General features: G+C 43.3%; 1 protein-coding gene across 9 annotated transcripts in view; it reads left to right on the top strand.

The window, feature by feature from the left end:
* The window catches only part of Synrg (synergin gamma), a 57,759-nt gene extending 42,999 nt beyond the window's left edge, over nucleotides 1-14,760 (top strand). For 4 of the 9 annotated variants that reach the window (XM_090351220.1, XM_090351214.1, XM_090351217.1 and 1 more), the window contains 8 exons: nucleotides 739-1,329; nucleotides 3,821-3,984; nucleotides 5,291-5,344; nucleotides 5,814-5,910; nucleotides 8,464-8,612; nucleotides 12,467-12,577; nucleotides 12,889-12,924; nucleotides 14,313-14,760. In XM_090351220.1, the coding sequence (XP_090207346.1) occupies nucleotides 739-1,329; nucleotides 3,821-3,984; nucleotides 5,291-5,344; nucleotides 5,814-5,910; nucleotides 8,464-8,612; nucleotides 12,467-12,577; nucleotides 12,889-12,924; nucleotides 14,313-14,444 (1,334 nt within the window). In that variant the 3' untranslated portion in view covers nucleotides 14,445-14,760. The remainder of the gene's footprint in view (nucleotides 1-738; nucleotides 1,330-3,820; nucleotides 3,985-5,290; nucleotides 5,345-5,813; nucleotides 5,911-8,463; nucleotides 8,613-12,466; nucleotides 12,578-12,888; nucleotides 12,925-14,312) is intronic. The other 5 variants (XM_090351215.1, XM_090351221.1, XM_090351222.1 and 2 more) reach the window with 2 other exon arrangements.
* The last annotated feature ends 1,287 nt before the right edge of the window (nucleotides 14,761-16,047 follow it).

The raw sequence follows: 16,047 nt of genomic DNA, 5'->3' as shown, positions 1-16,047 counted from the left end.
ACCTGAGACAGGAGTTCCTAATAATTTATCACAAGTTCAGCAATATTGTTTTTGTTTTAGCTATGATAAACTGTCAACTTTTAATTACTCACGAACATTTTATATGACCGTGCTTTAAAGAACTTTTTCAGATGAAGTCAAGAATTTATAAGGGGACAGCTTATCAAATCATCCTAATTTTACATCAAACAGTATTATACATCTCTAGATGAACTTTGTGTTTCTTTTAGCAATTTTTAAATAGAAAATGAGTCTTTATAACTAAAGATATATGCAGACTCAAGGCCAATATGTTGGGTGTTTTTTTTTTTAAATTTTTGGTTTGTCTTTTCTTTGTTTATTGGTCATGGGGCTTGAACTCAGGGCCTGGGCACTGTCCCTGAGCTCTTTGCTCAAGGCTAGTGCTCTACTGCTTTAAGCCACAGGACTACTTCCAGTTTTCTGGTAGTTAATTGAAGATAAGAGTCTAACTGACTTTCCTTTGAACCACGATCCTCAGGTCTCAGTGTACTGAGTAGCTAGGACTACAGGCATAAGCCACCAGTGCCCAACTGTTTTTGTTTTTCTTAAGATCAAATATTATAACCCATTAGTCTTAGTATACACTCAAAATTCAGTTACTCCAACATGACATAAGACTAATAGAGTGTACTAGGCATTTTTGATTCTGCAGAGTTTAGGGCATTTTGTCAAAATTGTGAACTTGCCTCTAATTCTGGGGTCTTATTTCCCTTTCAGATATAGAGGACTTAAAATACGCTGCTTTTGGGAGTTACGGTAGCAGTCTTGCAGTGAGCACATTTACCAGCAGTGACTGGTCAGACAGGGATGACGCATCTCAGGGCAGAAAACTCTCTCCATTTGTCCTCTCAGCAGGAAGTGGATCCTCAACTGCTTCAGTTCTTCTAAAGAAAGAGACATCATTTGGCAGTTCTGAAAACATCACCCTGACATCGCTCTCCAAAGTAACAACCTTTGCAAGTGAAGATGCTGTTCCTGGGACTTCCTTCCCAGCTTTTACCACTTTTAAAGATATGATTCCTCAAACCAGCGAACAAAAGGAATACGAAAGTGGGGACTACACAGATTTTGCAAGACAGGAGCTGCCTGTAGCTGAACAGAGCCAAGAGGCCACATGCGTAAGCCCAGCTTCCGGTGCCGCCTCTCATGAAGCCCCCAAAGAATGTTCAGATGACTTTGGAGAGTTTCAGAGTGAAAAGCCCAAAATCAGCAAATTTGACTTTTTAGTAGCCACTTCACAAAGCAAAATGAAATCCAGTGAAGAAATGATCAAAAGTGAGCTTGCAACCTTTGACCTTTCTGTTCAAGGTGAGTAGCTGTGAGGTAGATTTTACTGCTGTGGATATATTCCACTGAGTTATTAGATACTCTTTCTTTTTTGGTGTTAGTCCTGGGTCTTGAAATCAAGACGTGGGTGCTGTCCCTGAATTTCTTCTAATCTCAAGGCCAATGCTCTACCACTTATTTAAGCCATAACACCACTTCCAGCTTTTTCTGAGGAGCTTATTGAACCTTATTAAAGCCTCATAGACTTTCCTTCCCAGGCTGGCTTTAAACTGCAGTGCTCAGATCTCAGCCTCCTGAGTAGTTAGGATTATAGACGTGAACTGCCAGTGCCCAGCTTAGATGTTCTTTCTAAAGTTGGTTCTCGGTTTGGCAAGAAATATATTTTCCAGCTTCTAAAATCAGGGCCAGTTACACAAAATTGTTCTAATAAAGTTTCTCTGAAACTGAAGTCAAATCAATATCCTTAGTCACATTTTGAACTAAACACAAACAAAGCATGGACTAAACAGAGCATGTAATTGCTGTTCATTAGCTTCAAGCTGTACCATTTAAGATAGCCAGAGAGGGGCCGGGAGTTTGGCCTAGTGGTAGAGTGCTTGCCAAGCATGCATGAAGACCCGGGTTCGATTCCTCAGTACTACATACATAGAAAAAAAAAAAAGCCAGAAGTGGTGCTGAGGCTCAAGTGGTAGAGCTCTAGCCTTGAGAAAGTCCAAGGACAGTGCTCAGGCCCTGAGCTCAAGGCCAGGACTGGCAAAAAAAAAAAAAAAAAAAAAAAAAAGATAGCCAGAGAGTAAGCTGGAGCATAGTTCACTGGTAAAGTGCTCACTTGCCTAGTATGAACAAGGCCTTAGCTTCCATTCCCAAAAGCCCCCCCCCCCCACCCCTAAACAAGCTAAAACATAGATTTGATCTTCTTATGAGCAAGTTGACTGCTCTTTTATCCTGGCTACAGGGGTTGCAAGGTGGTAGCTGCAGATCCATGTCATCTGATCCATAAAGTATGGGATAATTGCTCATACTTAAAAATTGCAAGGGCCTAGAGTTTGGCCTCGTGATGCACAAAGACCGGGGTTTGAGTCCTTGGTTCCACATTCATGGAAAAAAAACAGGAGTGGCACTGTGACTCAGGGGGTAGAGCACTAGTCTTGAGAAAGCCCAGGCCCTGAGTTCAGGTGCTCAGAATTGGCCAAAAAACTCATCTTTTTTTTTTTTTGTTGTTTGCAAAATGACAACTTGGAATGTGGCTTAGTGGTAGAATGCTTGCTTAGCATGAATGAAGGCTGGGTTTGATTCTACAGTATTGCATAAACAAAAAAAGCTAGAAATGGAGCTGTGGCTTAAGTGGTAGAGTGCTAGCTCTGAACAAGAAAAGCTCAGGGACAGTGCCCAGGCCCTGAGTTCAGTCCTCAGGACTGGCAAAAAGAAAAAAATAACCAGGCTCTGTGGCTCACGCCTGTAGTCCTAGAAGCTCATATCTGAGGATTGTGGTTCAAAGCACTAAAGAATGAGAGACTCTTATCTCCAGTTAATCACTAGAAAACTGGAAGTGGGGCTGTGGCTCAGGGGAGGAGTAGGGCAAGAACCTTGAGCTGAAGAACTCACAGAAAATGCCCAGGCCCAAGGACTGATGGTAGCCTTGAGCCGAAGAGCTCAGAGACAGCGCGTGGACCCAGAATTCAAGCCCCATGACTCACAAAAAAAAAAAAAGAAAAAAAGTCTAAATGTGGATTTCTAGCTTTAAAAAAAAATCATATTATCTAGCAAACCACAACTGCCTTCTCGTGTTTTAACAATGGGTTAACACTAAGTATCAACACCCCCAGGAATGGGACATTGTCTCCCAGTTTTTCTCTACTATTTCTTTTAGGGGGAGTGTCATGGGGCTTGAACTTGAACTATGCCTGGGCGCTATCCCTGAGCTAAGAGTCTCAGGTCCTTTTATGCCCAGGCTGGCTTTGAACCTTGATCCTCAGATCGCAGCCTCCTGAGTAGCTAGGATTACAGGTGTGAGCCACCATACCTGGCTTCTCTACTACTTCTACTCCAACTGGCCTATGTTGTCACTGGTTTTACTTGCCTACCTCCAAGAACATTTGGATATGTTTTAACCTCATCCTTACAGAAGCATTCACCAAGCTTCAATTGGATTGAGGAGGTATGAATGGGCCTAGGCAGAAATCCATAACTAATGAGCAGGAAAGCAACACAGCAAGGCTAAGGCCTTGTGCATACTAGGTAAATAAATGCCTTACCAGTGTTTCCACCATTAATAACATAATTATCAAGATAAATCAGAGAAGAGTAATAGGAAAAATCAAAGATAGAGACACTAAGCAAGGGAGAGCAATAGAAAGGGTTCATCAAGGAACTTCCTAGAGTGAATAAGGATTGTTTCTAAGTGGATTATGACATACCCATCTGAAGAAAAAAAAAAAGCAGGGGAAGGATTGTGTAAGTCTACTTGGAACTAAGCTGAGTAATGAGAACCTTTGCCTTTCTCCCTCCCCAGGATCACACAAGAGGAGTCTAAGCCTTGGTGATAAAGAAATAAACCGATCCTCACCTTCTCCAGCCCTGGAGCAGCCTTTCAGAGACCGTTCCAACACTCTGAGTGAGAAGCCTGCTCTACCTGTCATCCGTGACAAGTACAAAGACCTGACTGGAGAAGTAGAGGTGAGTAGAATTCTTTTCTAAAGAGAATCAAGTAGAAGACCAACGAGACTTGAGGACCCCAGGAATAAATGCTTGCAGATTTCACTGAGGAAATGATAAAGAGAATAACACAAGGTGCCACATATAAAGTATAGATACACCTGTAATCCTAGCTACTCAAGTAGATAAGAACTGAGGATTATGGTTCAAAGCCAGTCTGGACAGGAAAGTCCATGAGACTCTTATCTACAATAAAATTTCAAAAAAAAAAAGCTGGAAATGGGGCCAGGAGCATAGCTTAGTGGTAGAGTGCTCATCTAGCATGCACGAAGCCCTGAGTTTGATTCCTCAGTACCACAAACACAGGAAAAGCTGGAAGTGGCACTGTGGCTCAAGTGGCAAAGCACTAGCCGTGAGTAAAACGTGTCCAAGGACAGTGCCCAGGCCCTGAGTTCAAGCCCCAGGACTGGCAAAAAAAAAAAAAACTGGAAATGGCACTTGACTCAAGTAGTAGAGTACTAGCCTGAGCACAGAGACCCAGGGGCAGCTCCCAGGCACTGAGTTCAAGCCTCTAGGACTAGCCAGAAGGAGAGCAAGGGAGTGAGTGGGGGGGGGGGAAGGAGGGGAGAAATAAATCAATAGTAGCCAAGAAGGAAGGAAGGAAGGAAGGAAGGAAGGAAGGAAGGAAGGAAGGAAGGAAGGAAAAAATTGATAATAGCTGAGGTAAATGTACTTCCCAGATGTGGCAGTCACTGAAAGTAGACTCTTGGACTATTCATGGGACTTCACAAGGAGGAAAGTATTTAGAGAATTCTCCTTGAGCCCTTACACTTTTATCATACAGCTGAATGCTAAGACATCAAAATAAAGGAGAAAGGGGTGATGTTCAAAATATTTTGTTTTTCTTTGCTGCATCTTGCTCCTATGCTTTCTTCTGCTATAGCTAACACACTCAAATCCTCTCTCCTCTCTCCTCCCACATTTGCACAAACATTAGAGCTAAGGAATAGGAAGCCAGTGATTTGATATCAGCTCTTAACACTGTATACCTGCAGGTGAGTACCCGTGAAGAAAGGCTACTAGTGGAAGAAGCAAGGTAGCATTGGCAGAGGAAAACTGCTATAAAACAGCCTTCAGGCTTGTTTGTCATGTGCTCAGAAGTTACACTTACTAATTTTAAGTAATGGTCATTGGGTTCAGAACGATCTACTACTTTTATAACAATGCTTTCAATAAAAACTAGCCTTCCTTCTCTTCATTGACAAAGTTGTAAGTAGAGGATCCTAGGGTTGCTCATTTAACCCAGTTCTTTGTATAAAATCCACAGGAAAATGAGAGATACGCATATGAGTGGCAGAGATGTCTGGGGAGTGCTCTGGATGTGAGTATGTCCTTCGGTGTTATACCTATGTAAGTGCTCTCTTACACTGTTGTGCCTTCTCCTTGGTTTGAGTGGACAGAGGGAAGCTTGATGACATTCACGGCCTTGAACAACACAGAGGTCATCCTCAAATAAGGATTCTTTCATCTTGACAATAGCGAATTTTGGCTTGTCAGCAATTTCCTCTTCAGTCAGTGTGTTTGAGAAATAATAAGACAATAGTATTATCTATACTTAAATAAAAGTAGTCCTTAAAGTAGGTTCTTTAGAACTGCTATCTTTTCATTTGCAAAGAAGTAGTGGGTAGTTTCTTCAAGGTTAAAACTAAATCTCAGATTGATTTCAGTATAGGCATTAGTCATGGTTTTTCACATTTCCTGGCTTTTTCATTGGGTTTTCTAGTAATTGGAAATTGATTTGCAGTGAACTTTCTTGGTTATATAAGGGAATGTGATTTCATTTCTTACAGGTTATTAAGAAGGCAAATGATACCTTAAATGGAATTAGCAGTAGTGCTGTTTGTACAGAAGTTATTCAGTCAGCTCAAGGCATGGAATATTTATTAGGTATGTTCCTTTATATTTATTAAATCATGATACTTTGCACTATTATCAGGTTTTACTCACGAAAGTGTTTTTTGTTTTGTTTTGATTTTCGACAGTGAAGATAACAATGGAATCAAAGAGCCCATGGGATCTCCAGTTGGAGAAAAGCAGTCTTTTCTAATAGATTTTATAACCCAAGTTGCCTTTTTTTTTTTTTTTTTGGTCAGTCGTGGTGCTTGGACTCTGGGCCTGGTGCTGTCCCTGAGCTCTTCAGCTCAAGGCTACCACCCTACCCCTTGAACCACAGTGCCACTTCTGGTTTTCTAGTGGTTAATTGGAGATAAGAATCTTACGGTCTTTAATGCCTGGGCTGGCTTTGAACCGGAGCCTCAGATCTCAGCCTCCTAAGTAGCTAGGATTACAAGCGTGAGTCACCGTGCCCAGCACAAAAGTGTTTGTTGTTTTTTTTTTTTTGCCAGCCCTGGGCTTGGGCTCAGGGCCTGAGCACTGTCCTTGGACTTTCTCAAGGCTAGAGCTCTACCACTTGAGCCTCAGCACCACTTCTGGCTTTTTGCTATGTATGTGGTACCGAGGAATCGAACCCGGGTCTTCGTGCATGCTAGGCAAGCACTGTACCACTAGGCCAAACTCCCAGCCCCACAAAAGTGTTTTAAACTAGATCTCAAGTTGAATACAACTTTACTATGACTTGCATCCATACATAAGATACCTAAGTCAAAAGCAGGACCTTATTTAACAAAAGGTCTCTGGGTAAGTTTTCGAGTCTTTGTTATATAATACAAGCTGCATAAAGTATATCTGTGTTACTGCCTTATCAAAGAGAATGAGCTACCAGAGAGTCAAATAAAATAATTTTGTTTACAGGAAATTCCTTACTATGCATGTGGATTCATCTCTTTGCCCTTTAACTTCCAACTTGAAATATCAATCTCTGGCCAGTTCAGTGTCTTCACTCCCCAAGTTGAGGCCTGACCTGTGACCAGGGCCACATCCACAGAAGCCTAATCCTTTCCAGATCTTTCCGTGAATGTCCCTTTCTCAGTAAGGATTTTCTCTGGCCCTCTTTCTCAAAATGGTTTCCCCTCTCCATACCCCTGATACATCTTGTCGACATTTCTGCTTCGTTTTCTCCTTTGCTTTATCATCTTGAATGGGTTACAGGCTTTACTTGTTGTAAAACATCCCTTCACTAAGATGAACCTCCAGGAAGGCAGGAGTTTAGTCTTCTTGTTCACTTCTCTGGCCCCAATGCCTAGGTCTGTCCTGGCTCAGGTGAGTAGGTAGTAAAAAGATGTATTCCTGCCTTAATTCTTGCAGTTGGACTCTAGTTTACCTCCCCTTCCTTGAGCAGGCACAGTTCTACTATCTCAGAAGATGCTGACCAAGACAGAGGGTCCTTGTCTTTTTGGAACCTTTAGTTGGTTTCCAGTATCTATGGGAGATTATCCGGGAAGCACACTTACTTCTTAGGGTGAGCCATGATTCCTGCTGTCCCCTTCAGGGAATGGAGGAAGAAGAGGGAAAGCAGCAGGTACTGTGTGTCTCATGACTGTCTCTTGGGGGGAGGCGGGGGGAGTGGCTAGTGGCTTCCTTACGATATAGAGGTACTAGACATCTCCTGTCATTACTTGAAGAGTTTAGCCCTAATTCAGAGACCATAGGAAAAGAACTATTCTGCATCCTGTTATGTGTATAGAAGATAAATGAAGTCACTGAGTTTGTATGTCCTTGAGGATTCAGAGAATGAGAATTATTTAATTACCCTGTGATCATATTAACATTTAGGTGCTTTTAACTTCTTTTTTCACATTTTCAACCAGTTTAATGGGATTTATAAGACACAAAAAATTCAAAACAAGGGGGCTGGGAGTTTGGCTTCATGGTAGAGTGCTTACCTAGAATACACGAAGACCCGGGTTCAATTCCTCGGCACCACACACATAGAAAAAAAAAAAAGCCAGAAGTGGTGCTGAAGCTCAAGTGGTAGAGTTCTAGCCTTGAGAAAGTCCAAGGACAGTGCTCAGGCCCTGAGCTCAAGCCCAGGACTGGCAAAAAAAAAAATTCAAAACAAGAAAACAAACAACTATGGGCTGCTGATGTGATTCAAGTAGCAGAACGCCTGTCCACCAGCAGGAGGCCCTGTGTTCATACCTCAGAAGTGCAAAAAAAGTTAATTTGAATATGCCTACTGTTCTAAGCCTTTGACAGTATTAACACCTTTAATTCTCCCTGGCATCTTGTGAAGAGATACTACTAATATCCCAACTTTACAGATGAGAAAACCAACGCATAAGGAGAGTCCCATGACTTACATGGCTAGTAAAAGAGCTAGGAAGATTTGAACCCAAGCATGATAGCTTTAAGGTCTGTGCTCTTAACTAGAGGTTGTATGGCAGCATCAACAGATGGACTGACTCTAAAGAACTAGGCATGTTCACTTCTGTCCTTCTGTAGCTCTTTCCTTCTGAGATACCTGCAAGCAACTAAGGTCCTTTGTCTTGCTCTTCCCTCTTTGCATATTCCAGCACCTAACCTTTGTCCTGCCTCCCGCAGGAGTGGTAGAAGTATACCGAGTAACTAAGCGTGTGGAGCTGGGGATCAAAGCCACCGCAGTGTGCAGTGAGAAACTCCAGCAGCTGCTGAAGGACATCGATAAAGTCTGGAATAACCTAATCGGCTTCATGTCACTCGCCACTCTCACAGTAAGCACATTAGACGGTGGAGCAGTGGTTTTTCTTTCCAGAAACCTAAGTTGTGAAGCTGGGGTTACGTTTCTGTGGAGGCACTTGTCTGAGGATGAAGATACTTGAGGATCCTGTTGGGTTAAAGGAGAAAGATGATAATACTAGGCTGGCTTCTGGATAGCTTCCAACTTACCACACTTGGATCAAGTAAGCGCACAGCGCATGTTCTCTACGCACTTCAGCATACGTGCAGGGTAAAAATGAAGCATTGATTTAAGTTCTTCTGCTCAAACAGGCACAGTTCTACCGCCTTCCCAGATGTCCGCCAGGAAAGAAGGAGCCTTCCCTTCCCTCTAAGAAGGCTTCCTAAAGAGAGATTGTCACGGAAGTCATTTCTACTGGTTATTTTTCTCCTCCTTTACATTTTATTAGGCAGCATTTGAATGTTTGTGTATCCATACCTGTTAGTCACAACGATATCCTTTAATTCCCTTTTTATTTTATTCTGTTGACCCATTTTTAAATTTATGACCCTCCAAATCATACAGTTTATTTATTTTTAGAAAATTTAACTAGCCAAGGAATGGCACTGTGGCTCCAGGGGTAGGGCAGTAGCCTTGAGCTGAAGAGTCCGGGGACAGAGTCCAGGCCCGGAGTTCAAGCCCCATAACCAACAGAAAAAAAAACCTTAACTAGCCAATATAATAATAAATGTAGTGTAGATATTTGAAGAGTTAAAATTATGTTTATTTGGCAATATGAAATTCTGAAGTCAAGAGATTAAATATACTAAGTTTGACAATAATTCATAGCATTCCTACATATTAGCAGTAGTTTGAAAACAAGCTTGATTTTTTTTTCACTTGTGGGACTTGAACTCAGGCTTGGGCTCTATCCCTGGGCTCTTGCTCAAGGCGAACACTCTACACTTTGAGGCTTTGAGGCACAGTATCACTTCTGGTTTTCTGGTGGTTAATCAGATTTCAGCTATCTGAGTAGCTAGGATTACAGGCATGAGCCACCAGTGCCCCACTGTATTTATTTTTAATGATAGCATTTTTTCTCATTTGTCAGTTTTAGAGAAAATCCTTTTACCATGTCTCTGCATTTGACCAAAGTGTTAAAATAATGACCTTCTCAAAGATGCCCTTGTCCTTTCCAGTAACCTGCAAATCTGTTGCTTTATATGGTAATAAAGAACCCTGCAGATAGGATTGTTAAGAGTCTTCAGTTGGAGAACTGATAGTGGATTATACAGGTGCCTAATGTCATCACAAGCCTCCTTACAAGAGCAAGGCAGGAGGGTAGGAGTGAGCAAGAGTGATGTGGAGAGAGGGAGAGCAGAATGGGGCAGGCTACCCCGCTGGCAGAGCAGCCCTGCCAGTCAATTCAACTTCTGAGCCTTAAGAGGATTTGTGCTAATTTGTGACAACAGCAGTTTCAGAGTATTATGCAAAACACTGTAACCAAGCCTGCAGGGAAAGTCGAGGATTGCTGAGGAACTGCTGCCCAGGTCTCTCTTTATGTCTGCTGTCACGCTAGATGAAGTTATACGGTAGTAACAAACATTCCCTCTAATCTTAGCAGTGTACAACAGCTCAGCTTGCCTTCTTGCACATACTGCAGTTGGAGTAGCTCTATATCCCCCTTTACTAGGTGACCCAAGTTGACAGAACCTGTACCATGTTGAATGTAGTAAGCCAAACTCTAGCCTTTTATTTTTATTTTTTATTTTTTTGTCATAGGTTGTGGGGCTTAAACTCAGGGCCTGGGTGCTGTCCCTGAGCTCTTCAGCTCAAGGCTAGGGCTCTATCAATTGAACCAAAGTGCTACTTCCAGTTTTCTGGTGGTTAATTGGAGATGAGTCTCCCAGATTTTCCTACCTTGGCTGGCTTTGAACCACAATCATCAGATCTCAGCCTCCTGAGTAGCTAGGATTATAGGTATGAGCTACTAGCACCGACGCAAACTCTTTTTCGATAATGATTTTCTTGAATACTGTTTTAGCAGTTATTACTGGCTCAAGATTTGGTCTTATGGGCCAGGAGTTTGGTCTAGTGGTAGAGTGCTTGCCTAGCAAGCACGAAGACCCAGGTTCAATTCTCGGTACCACATACTTAGAAAAAGCTGGAAGTGGTTCTGTGGCTCAAGTGGTAGAGCTCTAGCCTTGAGAAAGCCCAAGGAGAGTGCTCAGGCCCTGAGCTCAAGCCCCAGGTCTGCCCCCCCCCCAAAAAAAACGATTTGGAATTATGTCGCTCTATCTCACTGTGTTTTGTTTTGTTTTTTGTCAGTTGTGGGGCTTAAACTCTGGGTCTAATCACTGTCCCTTAGCTCTTTAGCTCAAGGCTAGTGCTGTATACTTTGAGCCACGGCACCATTTCTGGTTTTCTAGTGATTAAGTGGAAATAAGAGTCTCATGGACTTTTGTGCCCAGGCTGGCTTTGCACCATGATCCTCATAGCTCAGCCTCCAGGCTAAGCAGAAGTTTTGCTATAGTTGTAGCCGATGAGTGAGTGGTGTCAAATTGCTCTGTTCACTATAATAGTCCAGCAGATCCACGCGTGCTGAGAGATTAATTTGATCACAGAATAATGTATGCACTCCGAGTGTTTTCATTGGATATACTAATAGGACCTTTTCTGTTGCTTTCATTATGCCTTCGGTAGATATTCTAAGGCATTATTAATTTACTGATTTCATGATTCAGAGTATTTTAGATTCTAATTCTTTCTCAACTAATCCTGACTCAATAACCTGAATGTCTGTCGTGTAGATTACAGAAGTGAAAGTATGTTTTTAACCTCTTTGACAAGCTTGTTAGAGTTTATTTCTGGAAGCAAATAATCACTTAGGCAATTTTGTTGTTTCCAGGGCCCATATCTATAGCTCTGAGAGTCTTACCACTAACTGAGGGAAGAAGCTAGAGCAAGGGATACTGTTACCATTTTACAGACAAAAAAAAAAAAGTTAGAAAATCAGTAAATAATAGTAACAGCCTCTTTTGCATATGACCAGAGTTCCATGATTGCAGTGAGAAAGAAAGGGAAAAAAATAATTATCCTTGGACTGAGCTAATATAGTGTGCATTTACTTTCATCAGCCAGGCTAGAGCCCCCGACACAAAATTGAATCACATTTCCCTGCCCTTAGCTGTGGTTGAAAAAAAATAAAAATGGAGAAACATCCTACATGTTCCACATAATTTTTTTTATTTTTGTCAGTTGTGGGTTTGAACTCTGGGCCTGGGCACTGTCCCTGAGCTCTTCAGCTCAAGGCTATGGCCCTACCCCTTGAGCCACAGTGCCACTTTCAGTTTTCTGATGGCTAATGGGAGATAAGAGTCTCATAGACTTTAGTGTGCCTGGGCTGTCTTTGAACCTCGATCCTCAGATCTCAGCCTGAACATGAACCACCACTCCCGGCCAATGCATATAAATTAAGAAGAAACTTTCCCATGTCCCTTAGGAAGAAAAATAAAAATACATACTATGTTTCGCTTTGTTGCTCAAAAACATTTTGGTTACCCCTAGTGGATCAACCTAGAGTAACCATAGGAAATGTAGCCATTACTTTAGCAAGAATTTTGTCATTATCCAAGGATGCCTCAGTATCCAAAGGACAATCCAGGCCCCAGCTTTGCAGATCCTTGCATACCTGGAGTGTGGGCCCTTATGTCTACTTCTGTCAGTTCCGCAGGTATGACTGTGTGTCACCACATAGCACACAGCAAGTACTTGGCAAACATGTACACAGTTAAGCTGTTGTACTGTGGCACTGACTTTATCTGCACCCAGACCTGCTGAATATTGAGGGAGCAAAACAAGCAGCCCTAGAAATGCCAGTCCCTCACCATGCGCCTCTCATCCTCACAGCCCGATGAAAATTCCCTGGATTTTTCCTCCTGTATGCTTCGGCCTGGGATTAAAAATGCTCAGGAACTTGCTTGCGGGGTGTGCCTGTTGAACGTGGACTCGAGGAGCCGGGTAAGTCACAGCTGTTCCCTAGCAGATGACTAAATGCGTCCTTAGCATGACTTGGGGAACAACCCCAAGTGAAGCTTATTTGACACTGCAGGTGGGAATCCAAGATGGCCAGAATGTTGCCCTGTGAATTGAGGAGCCGCTGAGCTCCTGGGTGTGGTTCTTCCCTCCCTAAGTGCTTTGTGTCGTGCCTGTAGGACCCTAGGCAGAGGGGTGGGAAAGAGAGGCGGAACCCAGGAGGATTTATTTGAAAACAAGAGGCCCTGTTGTGGGGAACTTTTTTTTTTTGACCTATGATTTCAACATTATTTCAGAAAGAAGAGAAGCCTGCGGAAGAACATCCTAAAAAAGTATGAAACAGTTACACATTATCTTAGCGTCTCCATCTTAATTTTGAGTGTGGACGGCAAACAAATGATTCTGTTGCCATCTGGACCTTTCCAGTCGTGAATCCTCCACTGATAACATTCTTGTCCCGTTAACATTAGATTGGATCCACTAACATGCCTGTCTTGTCTGCTTGTTTGTGTCTCATCATTGTTTCTGGTGTTACAGTTCTTTATCTGCCATGACCTCAGAAACAAAGCAGCTTCTGGAAGACATTGTAGTGATACGGAATGAGATCAGAGAGCCTCAGGGTTCCGAGCTTGATTTCTTTACCTGTAATGTTCTAGAAGACCAATTGCAGGACGTTGACCTGACTGTGGCAACTGACACTGCAGATAATGGGCTACTTGTCACCTCCCAAGAACACTAGCCCCTAAGCGTTGTTACAACTGTTTCCTGTCTTGTTAATGTATTTGTCAGGATAAGCTGGAGGCAGTCACAGGAATCGAGGGTAGATTGCAGCCTTTGCACCGTGAGAAATCAGTTATCCACAGCTCTTGGCTCTTTAATTAGTGGAGGCACTGGAGGTTGAACTCAGGGCTTCTGCTTGCTAGGGAGGCACTCGCCCATTGGAGCCACTCCTCTAGCCCTTTTTGCTCTGGTTATTTTTGAGGCAAGATCTCACTTTTTCCCTGAGCTGACCAGAACCGCAGTCACCCTGTGTGCTTCCCGCCCAGGCTGGGTGACAAGAACCACCACCGTGCCCGCTTCTTCAGTGAACGGTTTTGGAATTTCATGAACATTTTTGCCCGGGCTGGCCCTGATCCACAACCCTCTCATCTTAGCCTCCTGTGCAGGTTAGACGACAGTTAAGATATAATACAGTTTTGTCCTTCTGCTGGAGTGGGCCTGTTTATCAACCTCTTTCCTACACCTCATGCTTACATGAGAACACAAACATGACACCCTGTCTTGAATTATTGGTTGAGATACGGGGTCTTGCTAACCTTTTTGCCCAGGCTGACTGCCAATTGTGTGAGTCTGCAGTCCTGGTCTCTGCCTCCTAAGTAGCCAGGATTACAGGCATGCACCACCATCTCTGACCTCTTGACTATTTCAGTTTTCATATCTTACTCTTTCCGTTTCTCCCCACAATCTCCACTGCCTTTTCTATAAAAGATCTGGCCACCTTTGCTGAAAGTAGGTTGTGTGGTTATCTTTTTATATGCCTTTATCAGTGAAAACTTTCTCACTCAAATTCCTGTAGCTACCTGCTCAGCTTTTGTGTGTGTGTCATTCAGGGCTCAGCCTCTGTGGTACCTGGAGCAGTGTTATGTGTCGGTTGCTGACAGGCTCTTAGATTCAGAAAAGGCTGACTGATTTGCCCCACATCTCTGTCTATTTCTGGCAGGCTTTCAACTCAGAAACAGACAGTTTCAAGCTGGCCTATGGAGGGCACCAGTATCATGCCAGCTGTGCCAACTTCTGGATCAATTGTGTTGAACCAAAGCCTCCTGGCCTCATCCTGCCGGATCTGCTCTGAAAAGCTCCTCTGTGAGGCTCCAGCTTGTTTGATCTTTTGTTTTCTTTTCTGTCACACCCTTCGTTGGTGACTGACAGGGACTAATAAACAGAATACAAGAACTGTGGAGTCCACGCTGTAAGTGCGCATGACGAATTCCCCGGAGGGTGGAGCAGGAAGACGCAGTGGCAGTCAGGACGACCCTCCAGTCCCCACCGCCCAAGCTGCAGCTAGCATCAGAGTTCGCTCAGTTCTTTCTAGGCTTGTTTTCTTGTTAGGACTCGCCCAGCTCTAGTTCTCTTCAGATGCTATAAAATGTGGACCAGTTTTAAGGAGTAATTTTGAGACTGAAGAATTGACATTTGAAGAAAAAGATTCTTTTCAGAGGACTGCAAATTGGCAAGACTGTTTGGAGCTTATTTATATCTGGAGTCTTAAGTCCTGAGAAGTAGAATGTGTTTCTGTGCATTTCACTGAGTATGTTTGAAATGAATAAAAGGGGAAATGGTGACTCAACTGTGCTTTGCTTTGTTGAAAACCTGACTCCATAGGACAGTGACAGGCAGTAAGGACACATCTCCCATCTGCTGTCACCGGTACACCTCTGCTCTGGTCCTTGAAAGTGTCGGCTATTGACATTCCCTTGCTGCGCCAGGGCTTCTGGGTAGTGGAGAACCACATCCCTTTGGAACTGCTGCTCAAAGCTTGTGTATCAGGATGGCTGCCCTTCCCCTTTCCTCCCTCCACTGAAATTCCCCCTGCCTCTACTCTACAAGGACTGGTGCAAAGCATGGCATTTTTCCAGATAAGATCTGGAAAGGCTGTGGAATGGAGTCTCTGCAGTGACCTCTCTCCAATCTTCCAAAATGATGGTAAAGACCGTGCCTGCTGGCCTTGCAGTACCCATGAGAGAGATGCGAAGATGAACTCAGGTGGAAAAGCCAGAGCTCCTGGCCTGCATGTGTGCCTAGTTGTGATAGACACGTGTCATTGTTCAACAACAGCACTGAACTTTAGAAGGAAAAGTCTTGTTTTTCTGATGTAAGAATTTTCTTTGCCATTTACACTGAATGCATAAAATCAGGAAACCAACAGCCAAGTGGTTAGGATGGTTAAGGGGTGGTTTTAGTCATGTGCTGTATCTAAGGGTGGTGAATGACTGAGTGTGTGTATCTGTGTGTGTGTGTACATGTGTGCATGTGTCAGTACTAGAACTTAAAACTCAGAGTCTTGTGCTTTTTTTTTTTTTAAGTCATGGGGCTTGAACTTGGGGTCTGGGCGCAGTCCCTGAGCTCTTGTTGCTCAAGGCTAATGCTCTATCGTTTTGAGCCACAATGCTACTTCCAGTTTTCTGGTGGTTAATTGGAAGAATGAGTTTCATGGACTTTTCCTGCCCTGGCTGACTTTGAACCATGATCCTCATCTCTTAGCCTCTTGAGTAGCTAGGATTATAGGCATGTGCCACCAACATTTGGCAGAGCCTTGCACTTTTTTCACTGAGGCTAGTACTATACCACCTGAGCCATAGCTCCACTTCCAGCCCTTTGCTGATTAATTAGAAGACTCTCACATACTTTTCTACCCTGGCTGGCTCTGTACCGTGATCCTCATACCTCAGCCGTCT

Source organism: Megascapheus bottae, chromosome 17, assembly GCF_031878675.1.
Source record: "Megascapheus bottae isolate mThoBot1 chromosome 17, mThoBot2.hap1, whole genome shotgun sequence".
NCBI classification, from domain to species: Eukaryota; Metazoa; Chordata; class Mammalia; order Rodentia; family Geomyidae; genus Megascapheus; species Megascapheus bottae.
The sequence above is the reverse complement of the archived record's forward strand: the minus strand, read 5'-3'. Positions and strand labels throughout refer to the sequence as shown.